The 17,054-nt window shown below is 43.2% G+C and overlaps 1 protein-coding gene across 1 annotated transcript in view; it reads right to left on the bottom strand.

Moving 5' to 3' along the window:
• kmt2a (lysine (K)-specific methyltransferase 2A) overlaps positions 1–16,720 on the bottom strand; it is a 32,542-nt gene extending 15,822 nt beyond the window's left edge. Inside the window, exons 1-9 of the mRNA XM_079609295.1 lie at positions 16,347–16,720; positions 8,047–8,122; positions 3,801–7,141; positions 3,522–3,699; positions 3,220–3,445; positions 3,062–3,123; positions 2,514–2,981; positions 2,174–2,244; positions 41–277 (exon numbers count right to left, since the gene is read on the bottom strand). Of these exons, the coding sequence (XP_079465421.1) occupies positions 41–277; positions 2,174–2,244; positions 2,514–2,981; positions 3,062–3,123; positions 3,220–3,445; positions 3,522–3,699; positions 3,801–7,141; positions 8,047–8,122; positions 16,347–16,592 (4,905 nt within the window). The 5' untranslated portion in view covers positions 16,593–16,720. The remainder of the gene's footprint in view (positions 1–40; positions 278–2,173; positions 2,245–2,513; positions 2,982–3,061; positions 3,124–3,219; positions 3,446–3,521; positions 3,700–3,800; positions 7,142–8,046; positions 8,123–16,346) is intronic.
• Between the last annotated feature and the right edge of the window lie 334 nt (positions 16,721–17,054).

Here is a 17,054-nt window from a genome sequence, read left to right as displayed (position 1 = left end):
CAATTCATAAGACAGGAATTATAAACAAAAGACAGCCCACCTCTACATTACCGCTGCTGGCACAAAGAAAGCACACCACCGGCGGGGTGATTGGCACAGAGGTGAGAATGCTGAGGCCACCCATCTCCCACACATTCTCAATGTCATAGTCCTCCTTGAAATCAACTCTGATTCGATGCACTCCATCGCAGGGCGCTTTCTGCTTGGCGGTGCCCCCAGGCGAAGGAGTGCTCTGGGAGTTTAAAGTACTGCTGTCTAGTTTGGGTATCTGTTTCTCCTGTAAACAATGCCGTTTATATTACATTGGGGCATATGCAAAAAACTTTTACCTAAAGTGACTTAGTGTATTGAAGGTGCATTTTGTCAGTATGTGCATCCCCTGGGAATTGAACCTGTGACCTTGGCATCATTTGTGACCCGTGCTGGCAAAACAAGTCACAATGAGCAAATTTTCACACTCTCTACCTTCAAATGATGTATGATTTGTTTGAATCAGACAAAAAATTACTGAGCTACACCTGTTTGACATCGATAGAGTCAGCTAAGTCAATTTTGAGAAAAATCGAGTTAAATTTTTTAAGGTTTCAAAACAAAACCACCTAGCAACCATATCTTAAAATCCCTGGTAAGAACACCAAATTTGGCACACACCAAGTCAAAGCCACATATTTCCTATAGATAAATATAATAATATATATATTCAACTTTTTGTTCCCATGATACCACACTTGTTTGATTAAAGGGTTAGTTCACCCAAAAATGAAAATAATGTCATTAATGACTCACCCTCATGTCGTTCTAAGCCCGTAAGACCTCCGTTCATCTTCGGAACACAGTTTAAGATATTTTAGATTTAGTCCGAGAGCTTTCTGTCCGTCCATTGAAACTGTATATACAGTATACTGTCCATGTCCATAAAGGTAATAAAAACATCATCAGAGTAGTCCATGTGACATCAGTGGGTTAGTTAGAAGTTTTTGAAGCATCGAAAATACTTTTTGGTCCAAAAATAACACAAAATAAGACTTTATTCAGCATTGTATTCTCTCCCGGGTCTGTTGTCAATCTGCGTTCAGGACTCCGCAGTGACGCTGCTGATGTAAGACGCTGATGACGTGTTATCTGGTGCGCCCGAGCTTCGTTTACAGTCCGAGGGAGACGCACGCTATATTCAAGCTATTCTACATTGTTTGCGTGGATATCATGTTTTTAATGGTGTGTAAATGTGCATGTCGCGGATGAGACACTTTTACAGCGTGCATTTCCCTCAGTCTATAAATGAAGCTCGGGCGCACCAGATAACACGTCATCAGCGTCTTACGCCATCAGCGTAACTGTGAAGGATTGACAACAGACCCGGGAGAGAATACAATGCTGAATAAAGTCTTATTTTGTGTTATTTTTGGACCAAAAAGTATTTTCGATGCTTCAAAAACTTCTAACTAACCCACTGATGTCATATGGACTACTGTGATGATGTTTTTATTACCTTTATGGACATGGACAGTATACCGTATATACAGTTTCAATGGAGGGACAGAAAGCTCTCGGACTAAATCTAAAATATCTTAAACTGTGTTCCGAAGATGAACGGAGGTCTTACGGGCTTAGAACGACATGACGGTGAGTCATTAATGACATTATTTTTATTTTTGGGTGAACTAACCCTTTAATATTAATGAAACAGACAGCCTTTATATTAAAACCTACTTACAGCACAGATCTAAAATAATGTTACACATCAGATGTTTTTCCCCCAACAGTTAATCAAATGTTCACATAAGACATAACAGATAATATTTGTGTGTAATTCTGTGTATGTGTGTATACCAGGACCACGGCGTGCTGTCTAGTAAGACAGTTTTTCATAGACAAAGGAAAGGTACTACTCCCAGAAAACATACAAATAAAGATACTTTAAGATGTTTAATTGCTATTTGGAGCACTGGGATCGCTAGACGAGGGATTATTGAAATACTTTTTTAGCTTGAAATGATCCCGTGCTCATTCAGACTCCGTTTGCCAGCACGGGTCACATTTGTGCTAAGAATCTGAAATCTCAGGACTATCAACTTCTATTCATAGGGGGAAGAGGAAAGAGACAAAACTGTTTTCGTAAAAACAGTTTATGACATAAAAAAAAAATACAAATCTGTCTGCAAGATCTGCTTACCTTTTCTTTTGGTTTAGGCTTGAATGGTTGAACACATCGAGAGGTCTGTTTCTTTAGCTTTGCTTCGGAAGCTAAAAGATGATATGACCATAAAACAAAAATATTAAGGCTATGTTAAGTCAGGGGTGTCCACTCCTGCTCATGGAAGGCCATCTTCCTGCAAAATTTAGCTACAACAGACTGGCCTGGAAATTTCTGGTGAAATCCAGAACTTGATTAGCTGATTGAGGTGCGTTTGATTATTGCTGGAGCTAAACTCAGCTGGAAGGTGACCCTCCAGGAGCAGGAATGGACACCCTCTGTGTTAAGCTAGCAACAGTAAATATCCTCATCTCTTTACCTGTGTCTGCTGCAGAGCTGGATTGACTTTGTTGCTGAGATTTCTTCTTGGGCTCAGTGGGTTGGGACTTTGCAAGATCTTCCTTTTTTGCTGGCATTTGGCTTTGCTGCTGCAAGGACTGCGCTGGTGGGGAAGATGGGGCAGAGTGCAGGGAGGTGGGTGAAAAACTGGGCTGCTGCTTCCGTTCCTTTCTAAAGGCTGAGCTCAAAGGGGTCTGAGATTGCTTGGGGTCGTCAGAAGCATTAGATAGCAGAAGGTCCTTTGGGGAGACAGCTGGTGAAGATGGTGATGAAGGTTGCGTCTGCTTTTGTTTGTCCTCTCCCTGTGCAGGTGGTGGAGTTTCACTTTTCTTATGGGGAGGATCATCCTTTGGAGGAGGGCCTGGCTTAGGGCTTGATTCAGAACACTGGGATTTGTGATGGGAATCCTTTTTTTCAGTCAATTTATTCCTCCTCTTGTCCTTTTTACCTGAAGTCAATGTAAACAGACAATTAATTGAAATATAAGAGCATCTCTGGCTTATAATAAGGTATTCTGAGAAAACTGACCTTTCGCCTGCTTCTGAAGAAACTTTGACGGCATCCACTGCAAGTTCTGACACTTCCGTACTCTGTGATGACAAACACAAATGTTTACAGGCAATTTTAGCATGCAAAGGTTTAGAAACCCATAATTTATTATATTTATAACAAAATTTCACACTCACTTGCAACACTGCTTTTTAATATTGCGGCCCCCAAATTTGGGCTTATCCAGGCAGTTGGTGCAGACCCCACAGTCATTTGGGACTTGGCAGCCTGGACACTGCCCGCAGCGTCGAGAGCGCCGGCCCTTTCTGGGTGGGGCCTCATGGACAATTTTCTGCCTCGTTACTGGCTTAATAGGAGGAGTGGGTGGCTCCGCCTCCTCTGATCCCGCCACTGATGATTTGTCTATTCAAGTATACCATTAAAGATTTAAAAACAATGTCACTTTTTTTAACAAAAACTAGTTAAGATGTTTTCTCACCATCATTTCCCATGGAAGACAAGATCTTTTCTCTCTCCTCCCATGGCAAGGCACTAAGGGTAGGCATATCATCTGGGAACACAGCACGATTGCGACCCAGAGCTACAGCTGCACGACGACACACATGCTTAATGCGTGGACCACGGACTGATGTCTCAGATGAGTCACTCTCTTGACCCTGGACAGGACAAACAATTGGAAATGGCTTTTTGTGCATTTAGGAAAAACAACCTAGGAACATTTTCCAAAGATAAGGGGACAACAAAAGACAGGACATACCGGTAATTTGGGTTGATCTGCAGGTTGTAAATCTCTCTTCTCTAACTTATTAAGCTGAGCTTTAGCTTTTTTCAGCAGTCCTGCAACGCGCCTGTCTGTGACTGGCTGTTTCTCAGCACGAGCTAACACGGAGCCCAGAGATGTGGTTGCAGGGGGTTTTCCCATCTGCCCCGCTTGGGTAAGAGCACTCAATTTCTCCTTGTCCTTCTCCCTCTCTACTCCCTCCGCTTCAATAATCTTCTCTGAAGGTCTGCCTTTTTTGGCCAGACGACCCTTGGATGACAAGGCCCCAACAGGTTGAACTGCTGCAGAGTCGCTTGGGGAGGCCTCTGCACCAGAATCAACTGTGACTGACTTCTTTCGACCCGGTGTCCTTTTTTGGGTGATGGATTCTTCAATGTCCCTGGCCTCCACCGCAAATAGGCTAGATGTAGAATTGGGGGAAGTCTCTGGTGGAAGGCTTTTCCCTCTTTTATCCCAGTCTTTCCCTACATCTCTTTTATTTTCCTTTTCACGCTCTCTACTCTTCTCAGTCTCCCTGTCCTTCTCCTTTGTACCCATGTCTCTAGTAGCAGAAACACTCCGGTCCCTTCCTGCTTTTCCAGTTCCCCCACCTGATCCTTGAGGACTGGGGGTAAAAAGAGGGAAGAGCTGTGACGATGAAGCAGAACTCCCACTCACACCGAGACCTCCTGCTGCTCGCCGCCCATCGGAAACTCCGTGGCTCGTAAGACCAATAGAGCCTGAGGGGAAGCCGCTGAAAGAAGCTTGAGTTAAGGCACTGGTTGCAAGTGCACTGACTGCGACTCCAGGCAATGGGCTCGAATTCCCAGTCATGCATATGGGAACAGAACTGCTAATCATGGATTGTTCAGAGGCCTTCCCTGTTGGAACTCCTGACTGACTGCTCCTGGTAGTCATTGAGTGTGAAGGTGACCTGGGTTGTCCACGTAAGAATCTAGACCACTTTCTCTTTTTATTTGACGTTGGTGAGACCTGAAGGGGAGACAGAGAGCCAGGGCTGCTCCCTGAGGAGGATGGGAGGGTAACAGACTCAAAGATGCGGGAATGTGCCGGACTTGGAGTAAAGAAAGGAGCACGTAGTAGTGGGCTGCGCTTTTGGTGTGGTGTTTCAATCCGTGATGAGGGATGCGGGTGGTGATTGTGGTGAGGGTGATGATGCATGGGGGAGAAAAGTCTGGTACCTGTCCCAGCTGCACCACCAGGTGCTGGGAATCCTCCTGGTGCAACGCCACCTCCACCAGGCCCTGGTGGCATGAGTCCTACATCTTCAGCGGTCAGTGGAGGAGGACGGAAGTTGTCGAAAGTTGGCTTGCGGATAAGGCCCTCCTTTGCATACTTGGCAGAGGAGAAGTACTTATTTTCTGCACATGACAAAGACGTCCAGCGGAAAGTGGGCTCTCGTAGTATGGAGCGACGCTGAGAGCTGGAAAGTATTGGAGAGGTGGGCAGAAAAGGGGCAATGGAATGTGACATCATCCATGGAGAATGGGAGTGATGCTCAGATGCATTGGATGAAGCTGCCTGGGGAGGCTGAGAAGGGCTTAGAAGAGGAGGCGGTGGTGGGGAAGAGGACAACGATGCAGTGGAAGAGCCTTGTTGAGATCCAGCTTGTGAAACCCCTGGGGCTGGGCTAATGATGACCTGTTTCCTTCCACCAATCAGGCTGCCCCTACCACGTGCCACTAAAGCACCCCTCCGATGACTCTGAGCTTTGCGACCCCGTCTGTTATGCTCCATTAACACTACATGGTCTGGCTCCGGCTCTGACAGTGGTGAGGGTGGGTGCGAGGTGTGGTGCATGCTGGCCTCCGTCTCTCCCTGAGAGGCAGGGGAATGATCGCCCTCTTCCGAAAGGGCTTGGGTGCCCTCAGAGGCCTGGGAATCACAGGAGGAGTCATCAAGACTAGGGCTGCTGGAGCGAGACGACTCACCAGAAGAGAGCTGAGAAGAATGCTGCGAAACAGCGCTGGAGCCACAGGATGCAGCACTGCTACTGAAGCGCCCATTGCTAGTGCTATTGTTGCAGCTGCTGTTAAGGAGACTAGCTGCAATGGCAGTGGTACTGCCAGTTTGGACAGGAGGTGGTGGAGGAAGGAGAGAGTCAACCGCAGGGCCTACCCCGGGTGTGGCAGTGGTTCCACTTGTGACGGGAGCTGTGGAAACCAGAGCTGGTATGGGTTGAGGTGCTGGGGCAGATGCTACAGTGTCCAATCGAGCAATTTTCATGTGTGTTGGTGGAGTACTGAAATTGCCTTCATCCTCGATAAGCCGTTTTGGAGTCTTGATGATGCGCAAGGACACTGTGCTCACAACAGGCATGATAAACTGCCTGATGTTTGTTAGCTGCGTTCGCCTCCTGTGCTTCCCAACCTCAGGAATGGCAGTACCCTGGGTGCCAATAGCTTCTTTTGCCAATAGTTTCTTCTTCTGGGCCCCTTTCTTTGCCCGCTGCAGCAGCTGCTTTGCAATAGTGGCATCAGTGCGTTTGGAGGGAGGGACGACCCGCACAGGTTTGATATGGCGGGGGCTTTGACGTAACCCTAACGGCCTCCCAAGTTTAGTTGGAGTCATTGGGTTGACTGTTGTAGAGGAGTCATGGGGATCTGGGCTAGTGCGTTCATCAGCAGGATGAGAAGCCCTTAGCTTAAGATCATGTTGAGAGCAGGCACTCAAATCTTGTTCCCGACGAACCCTGAAGGCCTTATGTTTGGCAGTCCCAGATGCTGTGGTAGACATCTCTAGGACCGAGGAGGCGTTAGCAGCCTGAGCAGCAGCAGCAGCAGCCTCAGCTTTAAGGCGCTCAGCAGAAGGCGGCCTGCCCCGTCTCCGTCTTTGCACACCAGGAACTGGGACACTCTTGTTCACAATGGCCTTCAGCTTAGACTTCAGAGGGCTCAGTTTGACATCCCGCAGTCTTTTTGGTTTGGACATCTTGGACTCTCGGCTGATTTTGAGAAGCTTTGCCTCAGAACCCTGATGGTGCCCAGACCCAATCGGAGTTTGCCTTTTCTCCTTGTCTTCGTCCTCCACACCATCCTTGCGATGTGCAGGACTGGAGCTGCACTCCAATGCTGTGTCTTTACCATCTTCAGGCAGTGCATGGCCACTCTGTTGCCAGCTTCTCTGGCTGGCAGAAACAGGAGGGCGGCCTCTTTTTTTTTCTCCAGTGCCAGGAGGCCTCCCTGGTGGTCGTTTTACCTTCTCTGTAGGAGTTGTGGCGACAGGCAAAGGAGCTGTCTCAATACCAGTGCCAAACCTTTGTGCAGCTAGAGACCTAGGAGGACGTCCTCTGGGCTTCTTTTCCGGTGTAACTGGACCTGACAGAAAGAAAAACACTTAATTAACAAGCACAACATTTCTTTACACTTAAATGTATCTCAAATACAATTGAGCAAAATAGCAAGTTAGACCATAGGAGGTCCCAATTATTATTTTTTCAATTATTTTACAACACCCTTTGAGAAAAAAAAAAACACTAGGGGTGTAACGATACATTGTTATATTTAGTTATTACATGGCTTGGTTAAATTCTAATGTAGAATGCGGTCTGTTATTTCTTGATAACAGACTGCTGCTAAGTATAACACAGCGTTGCCATGGACACGGTGTTCTTTAACGGAAGCAATACAATCGTTTTTAAATCAATATTTTGTGTCAAATTATTGATTTATTTGTAGGTAGCCATGTAATAAGCGGGATAATGTATAGCGAGGCGGTTGTTATAGCAAATACAGCCCCTTCAGGCTGATTCAAGTCAGTGTTGTATTCGCTATAACAACCGCCTCGCTATACATTATCCCTTACATATTGTTGATGTAAACAATATGATTCGCGATATAACGTTAGTTTTATCCCAGGCTCAGTTTATTGTATTTACTATTTATATGGTATAATTCACCAAAAAAAAAAAATCATATACTCACTCCGTTTCAAACCTGAAATATTTTCGTTCAACTTTATGAAACCTGAGAGATTTGTATCCCTCCAATTAGCTAAAGTAAATTCCTCTAAAACTTAAAATCCAAAAAATGTCAAAGCCATCGTAAAAATAATCAATCGAGTGGTCCAAATCCAAATCAAAGTCTTCTGAAGAGACTCGATGGCTTTATATGATGAACATTTTTACAACGCACATACTTTAAGTAAATAGATGTTTCGTAACATGAGTGTATCGTTACACTCCTAAAGAAAACACAATTGAGAGATGCAAGATATAGTTTACCTATTGACGTCCTTCCTGGGCTGTGTATTCTTCTGTTGTGGTATTCATCGACTGTGGTAAAGCCTCCAAATTCCTCCTAAAGAAAAAAAAATATTCAATGAACTCAGTGGTTCTGGGTCATCAGTTTATTTAAGTTGATTTAACCCGAAGAGATTTAGTTTTTTCTACATTTGTGTCCACAAAACCAAAGTGGTTATTGTCTAAAGAGTCATTCAGTTTTCATGATTGAGAAAATGGCAAGAGACCACTCATGTTAGCAATTAAAATAATATAGAATTTTTTAATTAGATATATCTATATTATTTGTTATACCCTTTAGTTTGGTGTGCGTATTTCATTCATTTGTTTAACCACCATTCGTTCAAAACAACATCTAGTGTAGCAGCCTTAACATGACCGTATAATAAAAATGCAATAATGCATTAAATGAACCTGTCGTCATCACCGATAGATCAAGCTCCATAACATTATTGAATTAAAGAGACAATTCATCTGAATCCAGAAATCAGCTGCAAAACTGTTTTTGTGAGATGTGGTTGTATGTACCCTAAATTAAACAATCCATTTTCAGCCTGGCATCTTTGCCGGGTTGCCCAAAAGAACAGACCATTAATCGATCAAAAGTAGGCAAACCAACTTCTGTTCTTCCGACAACTGAAAAAAGTAACAAACACATCTGTGATGGTACCTCCTACTGAGATATGACTAGTTCAGCAAATTCCACTGACATCATTCAGTGTAAGGACATCTATTGCAATGGCCGTATCTCCTGACAACTGCTCCACCTCTGTCAATCAAACAGGCTAAGCTTTGCAGACGTCCTGTGATGGGATTTAATAAAGCTCGAGGCTTTTATGATAGCTCTGTGCTTATCATTCACCTGACATGAGGGATACAGGGAGGAATGCTGATTACATGGTCCATTTGGGCTCTTGCCTTTCTGGTCTAATTCTGTCACAACATTTTAGGTAAGCCATAATTCCAATTCCATTTTTGAGTCAACTTAAAAGCTCCATATCCCTTTAAGTCAGCCACATTTCCCACATTTATCAGATTTCTCAACAGGCTTACAGTGCAGATGATTACTGTAATTACTGTCTGCTCTGCAGCTGGGCACGCTGTGTTTTACGTTGTGATAAAAATGTCTCAGTCATTGAAGTGTCCTTGGTGTGAATCAAGTTGTACTTACAAGGACACACACTGAGAAAAAACTCGGTACTCTAATTGTCTGTATGTGTAGAGGAGAGTTCCACAGATCAGACCATTTAAAAGGATTTTATGGGCCTAACTGAAACTGGGAGCACATCAAAAGGAATTCCCAGTAACTATGACTTAGGCTATGTTTTCAAAATCAAGTAATCAAGGCGTTAACCAGGCAGCCCTGTATTTGAGAAAGTAAGGAATTTAAATTAGATGATTTTTTTTTTTCATTAAAAAACAGCTAGATGGAGAGGAATTAAATGGGAAAAAACAGTGTTTACAAGACACACTTTAAACCTGCTAGTTTCAACGTTCATAAAAAAATTAAAATCACCAAAAGACGCCTTATCTGCATGTGTATGGCTGGTGGTCTGACTCTGAATATTTAATAAATATGATTTCAACCAACCATCAGAGTAGAGTGGGCAAGTGATTGTAATACGGCGATGCTGACAAGCTGGCAACAAGCGCAACCGCAGTGGCATCAGCTCAGCACTGGACAATGCATCAATGCCACTGATCTCTATGAAGTGAAGCACCAGCTTTAGCATCACCCCAGCGATGCATTGGTCGTCGGTTGAATCTTGTAAAGTGCGCTCAAAGTTAAAATAATTTCAAAACCTTATTTCATTAATAAAAGAATAATGAATGAAAGGTTTAATGACTCAGTCTCTTGCTCAGTTCTCTTTTATGCATGGTGTGGTTTGTGTTATTCTCCTGCGTGTTCATTTTCAGAGTGTTTGGATTGTGCTAATAAAGCCTGTTTTGTTTTTGAATCACATCGTAAGTAACACGTATTTATACAGCAAAAAAAGAATTGCGATATCGCGATATTGTCACTCAAAATAACCGCAAGGGAAATTCCTTTACCGCAAACAGCCCTGTGTTCAACCATTCGCTTAGTAGTAGCAGTACTGTAACGTAGAAAACTATATTACAGTACGAGAGTACCGGTAAATGGGTCTTCATTACATTGAACAAGCACTGACATCATTTCACTATGTACTAGGCCCAACCTCTCAAAAGATGATTAATGTCTGCAAGTTTCTTAAACAGCCTATTGTGTTGATTTTCAAGCCTTAGGGGGCATTTCATTTCATATTCTTTATTTATAGCAGCATGTGGGGCTGCAGCTAAATTCCCTTCGGTCCAGTTTGTAGAACAGATGCCGCCGGAGACTGCACACATACAAGTCTAATCTCACTAACAAATCCCCATTCAGCTTTAATTTCAACATATGGTGACAAATTTCTTATGGGAAGCAGACCAAAATTAAATGAGAGCGTGTTATTAGATGATCATAGTTAACAGGTCATCTTAATAGAGCTTCTTTTTTTTTACCCATCATCAATGGGTAAAAAGACCAGTGAAAATCAAAATGAAAACCTGATTCAGATAAGGCTGAAATAATGCACAACTCTCCAGAGATAATGTTCACAGTGAACATTTATTGATAATTCATTAGTAATTTTTTTATGATGCAGGCTCTCAGAGCTACAATGACTTCATTGCAGCTTTACTGTTGAGCCAAAGGTGATAGCGTACTAGAGAGCTGTGAGCACTGGAGCTCAAAGTCAGTGTGACACCATGAGTAGCTCTCAATGACAGCACGACTCTGCCTCGGGCACTCAAAAGCATGCTAGCGCATACACACTGGCGCGCACACACACACACACACACCCTCCTCCACCTAGTGCGCAAGGCACACTGCAAGATGTAAACAACATCTCTAGACAAGAGGAAAGGGAGGAGGGACGGAGAGATGCGGGGTGGGAGAAACAGGGTACAGAGCATCAGTCTGACCATAAAGGCATGGAGCGAAGATGCAGCAAGATGAAAAGGCTCGGTGGCCGACAAGCACACGAAAAGCTAATCTAAACAACCCGCCCACACACTACAAGTTCTCTGACTATCCGCTCTGACGGAGCTGCTCAATCAACACCCACGGCTGAGACGGAGGGGGGAACGGTGATACTGGGCTCGAGAAAGTGACACTCGGCTCAGCCAAGGCGCCCGAGCACCTGCTGCCAGTGCAGGATGGGGGAGGACTCGGAGAGATAGCGGTGGCGGAGAGGGTGACACAAAAACACTTGTTTGTTATTCTTCACTTTCTTCATTAGTGTTCCCTCTTCTTTATTCCCCAAACAGTAAAAAAATATTTAAAAAAAATAAGTAGTTGGACACTTAAGCCATGTTTAAAAAGAATATGAATGTATTTACATTAAAATAAATGCAGCTTTGTGTGAATTTATGTAAAGAAGAAAAAGAAAAACATAATAAATAATAGTAAGAAAAGTGCTACATTTCAATAAAATAGACTAACTTTAAAGAATATAGAATAAAGAACAAATTTGAAAAATATTACTAAGCAAAAAATAATAGTAATAGAAAAGTGCTTTATTTAAAAAAAACAAATAGGCCTAGGCTTGAATGAATAAATATATTTATTTTGAACAACATGTTTGTTTTTTATTTTAAAGTTAAAAGTACCGTAAACAAAAAGTTCCTACAACCATTTATTTGCTGATGCCGCTTGGTTCTATATTTTAAAAACTTTTTAGGTTTAGCCACTGGGGTTAAGAATCTCTAGTTGTGAAAAGGCTGACCATCAAAACACCAAGCAAACACATGAATGTGCACAGTAAAGGGACAGGATCAAATCAACATCCTCTCTTCTAAAAAGAGCAGATAAAAGCACTTGTTTGTGCCACTTCGAAGTTCCCGTAAATGAAAGGTAAGCAAACAAGACTAGGCTATTTGTTTACATAAACTCATTACATCCTGTTCCGAGCAGATGGTCACAAACCCAGGAAAGTTGCTCAACATGGCATCTACAGTTCGCTTAAGAAACTGGGCATAATCTGGCAAGCACACTGCAACCTGGCAACTCTCTCCCTCCCCAGAGCAGGACATAATTGCACTACTGTGTGTGTGGCCAATGATATCAAACACACACACACACACCTATAATCACAGTAAGCCAAAATATCCACATTAAGACATGTAACTGATTATCATCTCTAAGCCTGGGGTTATATAGTAAGGCCTTTCATAAATTCACTGAATCACCGTTTTCTAAACAATGTGAAGTTTTGACAACTGCTGAGGCATCAGAGTCCCTCAAAAATGCCTGTATAAGATATAAATGCAATACACAAAACATAAGATTGGGGTCAGGCTGATGACATTCCCAGCTTACGGCCAAAATGGACAAACCCAGGACAACTCATAGCAAAAGAAACATGTCTGGACAATAGACATATGAAGAAAAAAAAAAGTGTGCACTTTATGTGGCTTTCCTGTAGCTCTAACAGAAGGTCCCGAGTTCGATTCCCAGGGAAAGCAAGAACGGATAAGAATGTAAAATGTGTACCTTAAAATGTAATGCAAGTCGCTTTGGATAAAAGCGTCTGCCAAATGCATACATGTAAAATGTAAATGTGGTCACATACGAGAAATAGTTTGGGTTTCAAAAACCCCTTCAAAAACAAAACAAAACTGGCGGGGGAACCCCCGATAGTTTGCAGTGACGATTATTCAAGCCTCTCGAAATACTTTCAAAAGGCATCAGGAGAAATTTCCCTTCATGAGATGCAGATTTAATGCTCTGATGTTGCTCATGCACCCACATTAAAAGCACCCAGAACTGAGTTTCTGAAACATGTTCCAACACCTCACACCCACGCTAATGAGGTGCCGTGGCTTTAAGATAAAAACAAATGTGCCTCCTGCAAGGTGTAATGAGGGACATAAATTTGGAGAGAACTGCTCCATGCGTTCAATGGCTACTCCTGCTCCCCCCAGAGCAAAAAGCGCGGACGAAACCCCCTCTGCCCGCCTACAAAAGCAGAATAAAGCCATGGATGGGACGGCCTGTGTCTAATTCCCTCCCAGCGCTGTCCCAGGGGGAGGAGGGCTTGCTCTTCACCCTTTGATATCCACGTCTGTGCTCTTTCAGCTGCCTGCACTCCATAAAGGCTGGAATAAAAGCAGACACAAAGCTTCCTGCTATGATCCACACGCTGTCTAGGGGACAGGGCCCTCTCCAGATAAATAGGCCAAACACCTGCTGGACTTCTTCCCTCCGTATAGGCCACGCCATTCATTAGAAAGCAGCGGAGCAAAGCATTCATTTGCTGTATCCATTCAAATGCACTTTTGTACGAGGCCTTGATATTGATCCTCATTCTGCTTCTGTAAGCGGGGCTTTACTCTGGACATTAAAAGGCAAGCCAAATGGCGTCCCTCACAAAGAAACCGATGAATGGAGACTTAAACAGGACACCTCCTGAAAGTAACAGTTGTCTAGCAAACAGCCACAGACTTGTATTTGCACTTTAGATTTAGACGAAAATATGGTTTGGAAGATCAAAGCGAAAGCAAGCTGTGATTTCTGGAGCTGCAAGAAAATCACGCAGACGTATTTACCTCAATGTAAACATTTTAAGCCGTCCAAATGGGTTAATGATGTAGTCTAAAAGGCAGCCATCAGAAGTAAGATCCTATTGGGGGCCCTGTGGGCCCGTGCTGTTGGATTTGGGTCTGATGGGAAGGAGGGGCGGCGTGCTTCTGTTTACTGAGCATGCTACTGGCCTAAGGCTGCTCTGTGAGCTCAGCGGGCTGCGATGAACCAGAACAATCCTACCCAGGCACAACATCCCCTCTGAATGAAACTACAATGCTGTGTCCGCAACTCGCATGAGCTGCGAGCTCCACTGGGATTTTAGCCGTCTGTCTGGCTTCACACTACTTATACGTTTCACAAATGGATTCGTGTTTTAATTGAGCACTCTTCAAAAAAAGGCTCCAATTGTGTATTAAAGCATACTGAACTGCAACAAATGCACACAAAAGCACAGGGAAGAAAATGTATGGTTTGGTGTACAATCATTTCTTAAAAGTCAACATACACTGACATTCACAAACTTGTTTACATCCATACTGAGGCATATTTATGAATGAATCAGGATATTCAATGAAAAAATTATAATATATATACTGGCTACTGGTTAACAATATTCAATAGACTGCATGGCCTAAGTGACATCATGCGACAAAAAAAGTTGTTTTAGAGGTGGAGCAAGCTATTACAATATTAGAGCTTTAATTAGAATCATTAGTAAAGCCTATCAATTGTTTTCAATAACACATATTTTAACAATAAGACCCAAAGACCTAGATAGCAAAATTAGAAAAAATAAGTCTGTTTTGATTCAATGGTGACTAAGGCACATTTACATAATATGTATACAATCATAAACAAATAACAGTTGAAATTGGATCTGAGTGATTTACCATGGCAAACAAACCACAACATATGTATAAAAAAAACAGACTAAAGCAATAAGTACAATCACTAAATATTTTATCTAAATTATTTTATATTAAATTAATTTGATATGATGAGTAAACTGCAATTATACACACGCCAGAAGACATTATGTCTAATAAATAACCACAAATCCACGCTCTTAAATCTGCGCCATGTTTTCAAACGCAAAATTTCCCGTACGCGAAACATAAAATCAAGCACGCTATGTTTCTGGTTCACGCTTGCTCTCGTTTCGATCTCCCCGCGTTTCCGATGCGCAGCGCTCTACTACTGAGAAAGGAAGATGGTAGTTTGTCACAGTACACACCCCCACACATAACAACCTCCGTCAAACACTGTCTTTTATTGCAGCCGCCGTTTGCACAGCTCAAAACACTGCATTTGCCGTGTATTTGATTCAACAAATGGTCCTTGTAGCCTCGGCGAGGTTTTTCACAGGAATCGCTTGATTCCGGTTAGAAATGACATTTTTTCCGAATGCGTACTGCTACTACGCAATATCTGAGAGGGAAAAAAAACATGTCCACCTCCCATTTTCCTGTGCATCAGTGGATGCTAACAGGCTAACGCGTTAGCCAGCCTCCTCTCGAGGGTGAAGGAGATCAAACAGGAGAGGTTTAAAATTACACCATGCAAACTTTTGCAACTAAATAAACGATTTGTGAATATATGGCCCACCCTTCGCTACAATAACACACGAGGCTGCATATTTTTTATAGCAACACTGTTTACTGCTACTAGCATCATCCATTGCTGAACCCAAGCTAGAGGGCAATGTATAGCTGGGCAAAATAATATCAGAAAGTGAACACATGCACGGCCACAGTAGTTTTAGCAACAGAACATTACATATTCTGAGCTCAATCTACCCTTTCGTCTAGGCCAACACTTTAAAATGAAGTTTAACTAAAGCTGGGATACATGCAGTCTGCGTGCTATCGCTAAATGCTCAGACAACAACAACCAACTGGCACAAGGTGTTCAGTCCTGCTAAAATCTGCTCGTTTATGCTTATTGAAACACCCTAACCAGTTTATTTCTTTAAAAGAGTACATTTCTTTATACACCACCAGTCTTTTGACCCAATCTGTCTTTTGGTGAGATGCACATTGAGCTAACTTGGAAGTGCAATATAGTCATCAAATATAATTTAATCTCTTTTTGGGGTGAAAAACAGTTTAAAATGACCAGTGTCTGAAAGGTACTAAATATCTGCAAACTTCATCCTTTATATGTCTTTAGGCTCTTTTGGACTTGATTTAATAGCAGAAGATGGACGTTAATTTGGGTACTTTCTGTTCTTTATATCTTAAAAAGTGTTTTCATAGTGTTTAAATGCAAAAAGCGGTGTCACATGAAACGCACGGGACTCCGAGTTAAACTGAAGTTCAGCCCAAAGCAGCCTACAGTTATCTGGCTTCGCATCTCCATCCTGTCAAAAATGGCAGTAAACTCTTCAGCGTCCCGAAATATGATGCCCGATCGCTTCAACATAGACACATAGACTACAGAGGCACAGCAACATCGGTCGTTAGTTTTGAATAGGTGCGTGTTTTGATGTGGGCTAGCTAGCAGTTTAGCCTGTCAGTGGTCCCATAGTGAGAAAAACGGCACATGGATGGAGGCATGTGTCTGCTGCGCAGCAAAATAACTAACTCACTCACTCTCCTCTCTGAGCAACTTAGAGCTGCTACACAGCCGCGGAGTTATTTGTAATTCCTACATTGATCGTAAATGAGGCTAACGCTTTAGCCTGGGTCCCGCTTACCTCCCCGCTGCTGGAGCCGCTCGACTCCCCCAAAACATCCCGAAATTTCTGCAGGTTGCTGCTGATGGCAGCGGACACTTGCAACGCAGCGTCGAATCCGGGCCCAAGCCCATTCGCGTTCGGATTAGTCCCCGAGCTGTTTAGGAGGGAAGCATTGACTCGAATTCGGCCCGCTTTCTTCCCGGTGCCCGAGCTGCTGCTCCCTCCGGGCCGAGCAGGGAACCGCCACCGACAGCTGTGCGCCATTTTACACTCTGCCTGCCTGCCCTAGGATCAGGAGCTCAGTGTGGGCGTGGCCCCGAACGAGCGATCTCAGCGCACGGCCGCTCTAGTCAAGCGGTCAGAATGGATTATCCATGTTTCGGGGTGGTGGTACCGAGGACCCCGACAAGATCCCAGCGCAGACTACGCTCAGTGATGTTTTTACGCAGGTTCGCCGGCGATACTCAAGGGAGGAAAAACTCTACATCAGGCGCACAGCAACACTGCGATTCCGTTCAGGGAATTGTACTAAGAACACTTTTTATATAGGCCTTTATGTTTGAGATATAGTTTTTAAGAACTTAATTATATTACAGAAAATAGTTATGTTTTAAGCATTTGCTGCTTTTAATGTAATATATTATTAGCTTGGATAACTTATACTTTATTGTGTATGTATTTTGTCACCCCTACCGTCACCAAACGGAATTACAAAAATAGTGACTG

Source organism: Phoxinus phoxinus (assembly GCF_949152265.1).
Source record: "Phoxinus phoxinus genome assembly, chromosome: 4".
NCBI lineage: Eukaryota > Metazoa > Chordata > Actinopteri > Cypriniformes > Leuciscidae > Phoxinus > Phoxinus phoxinus.
The sequence above is the reverse complement of the archived record's forward strand: the minus strand, read 5'-3'. Positions and strand labels throughout refer to the sequence as shown.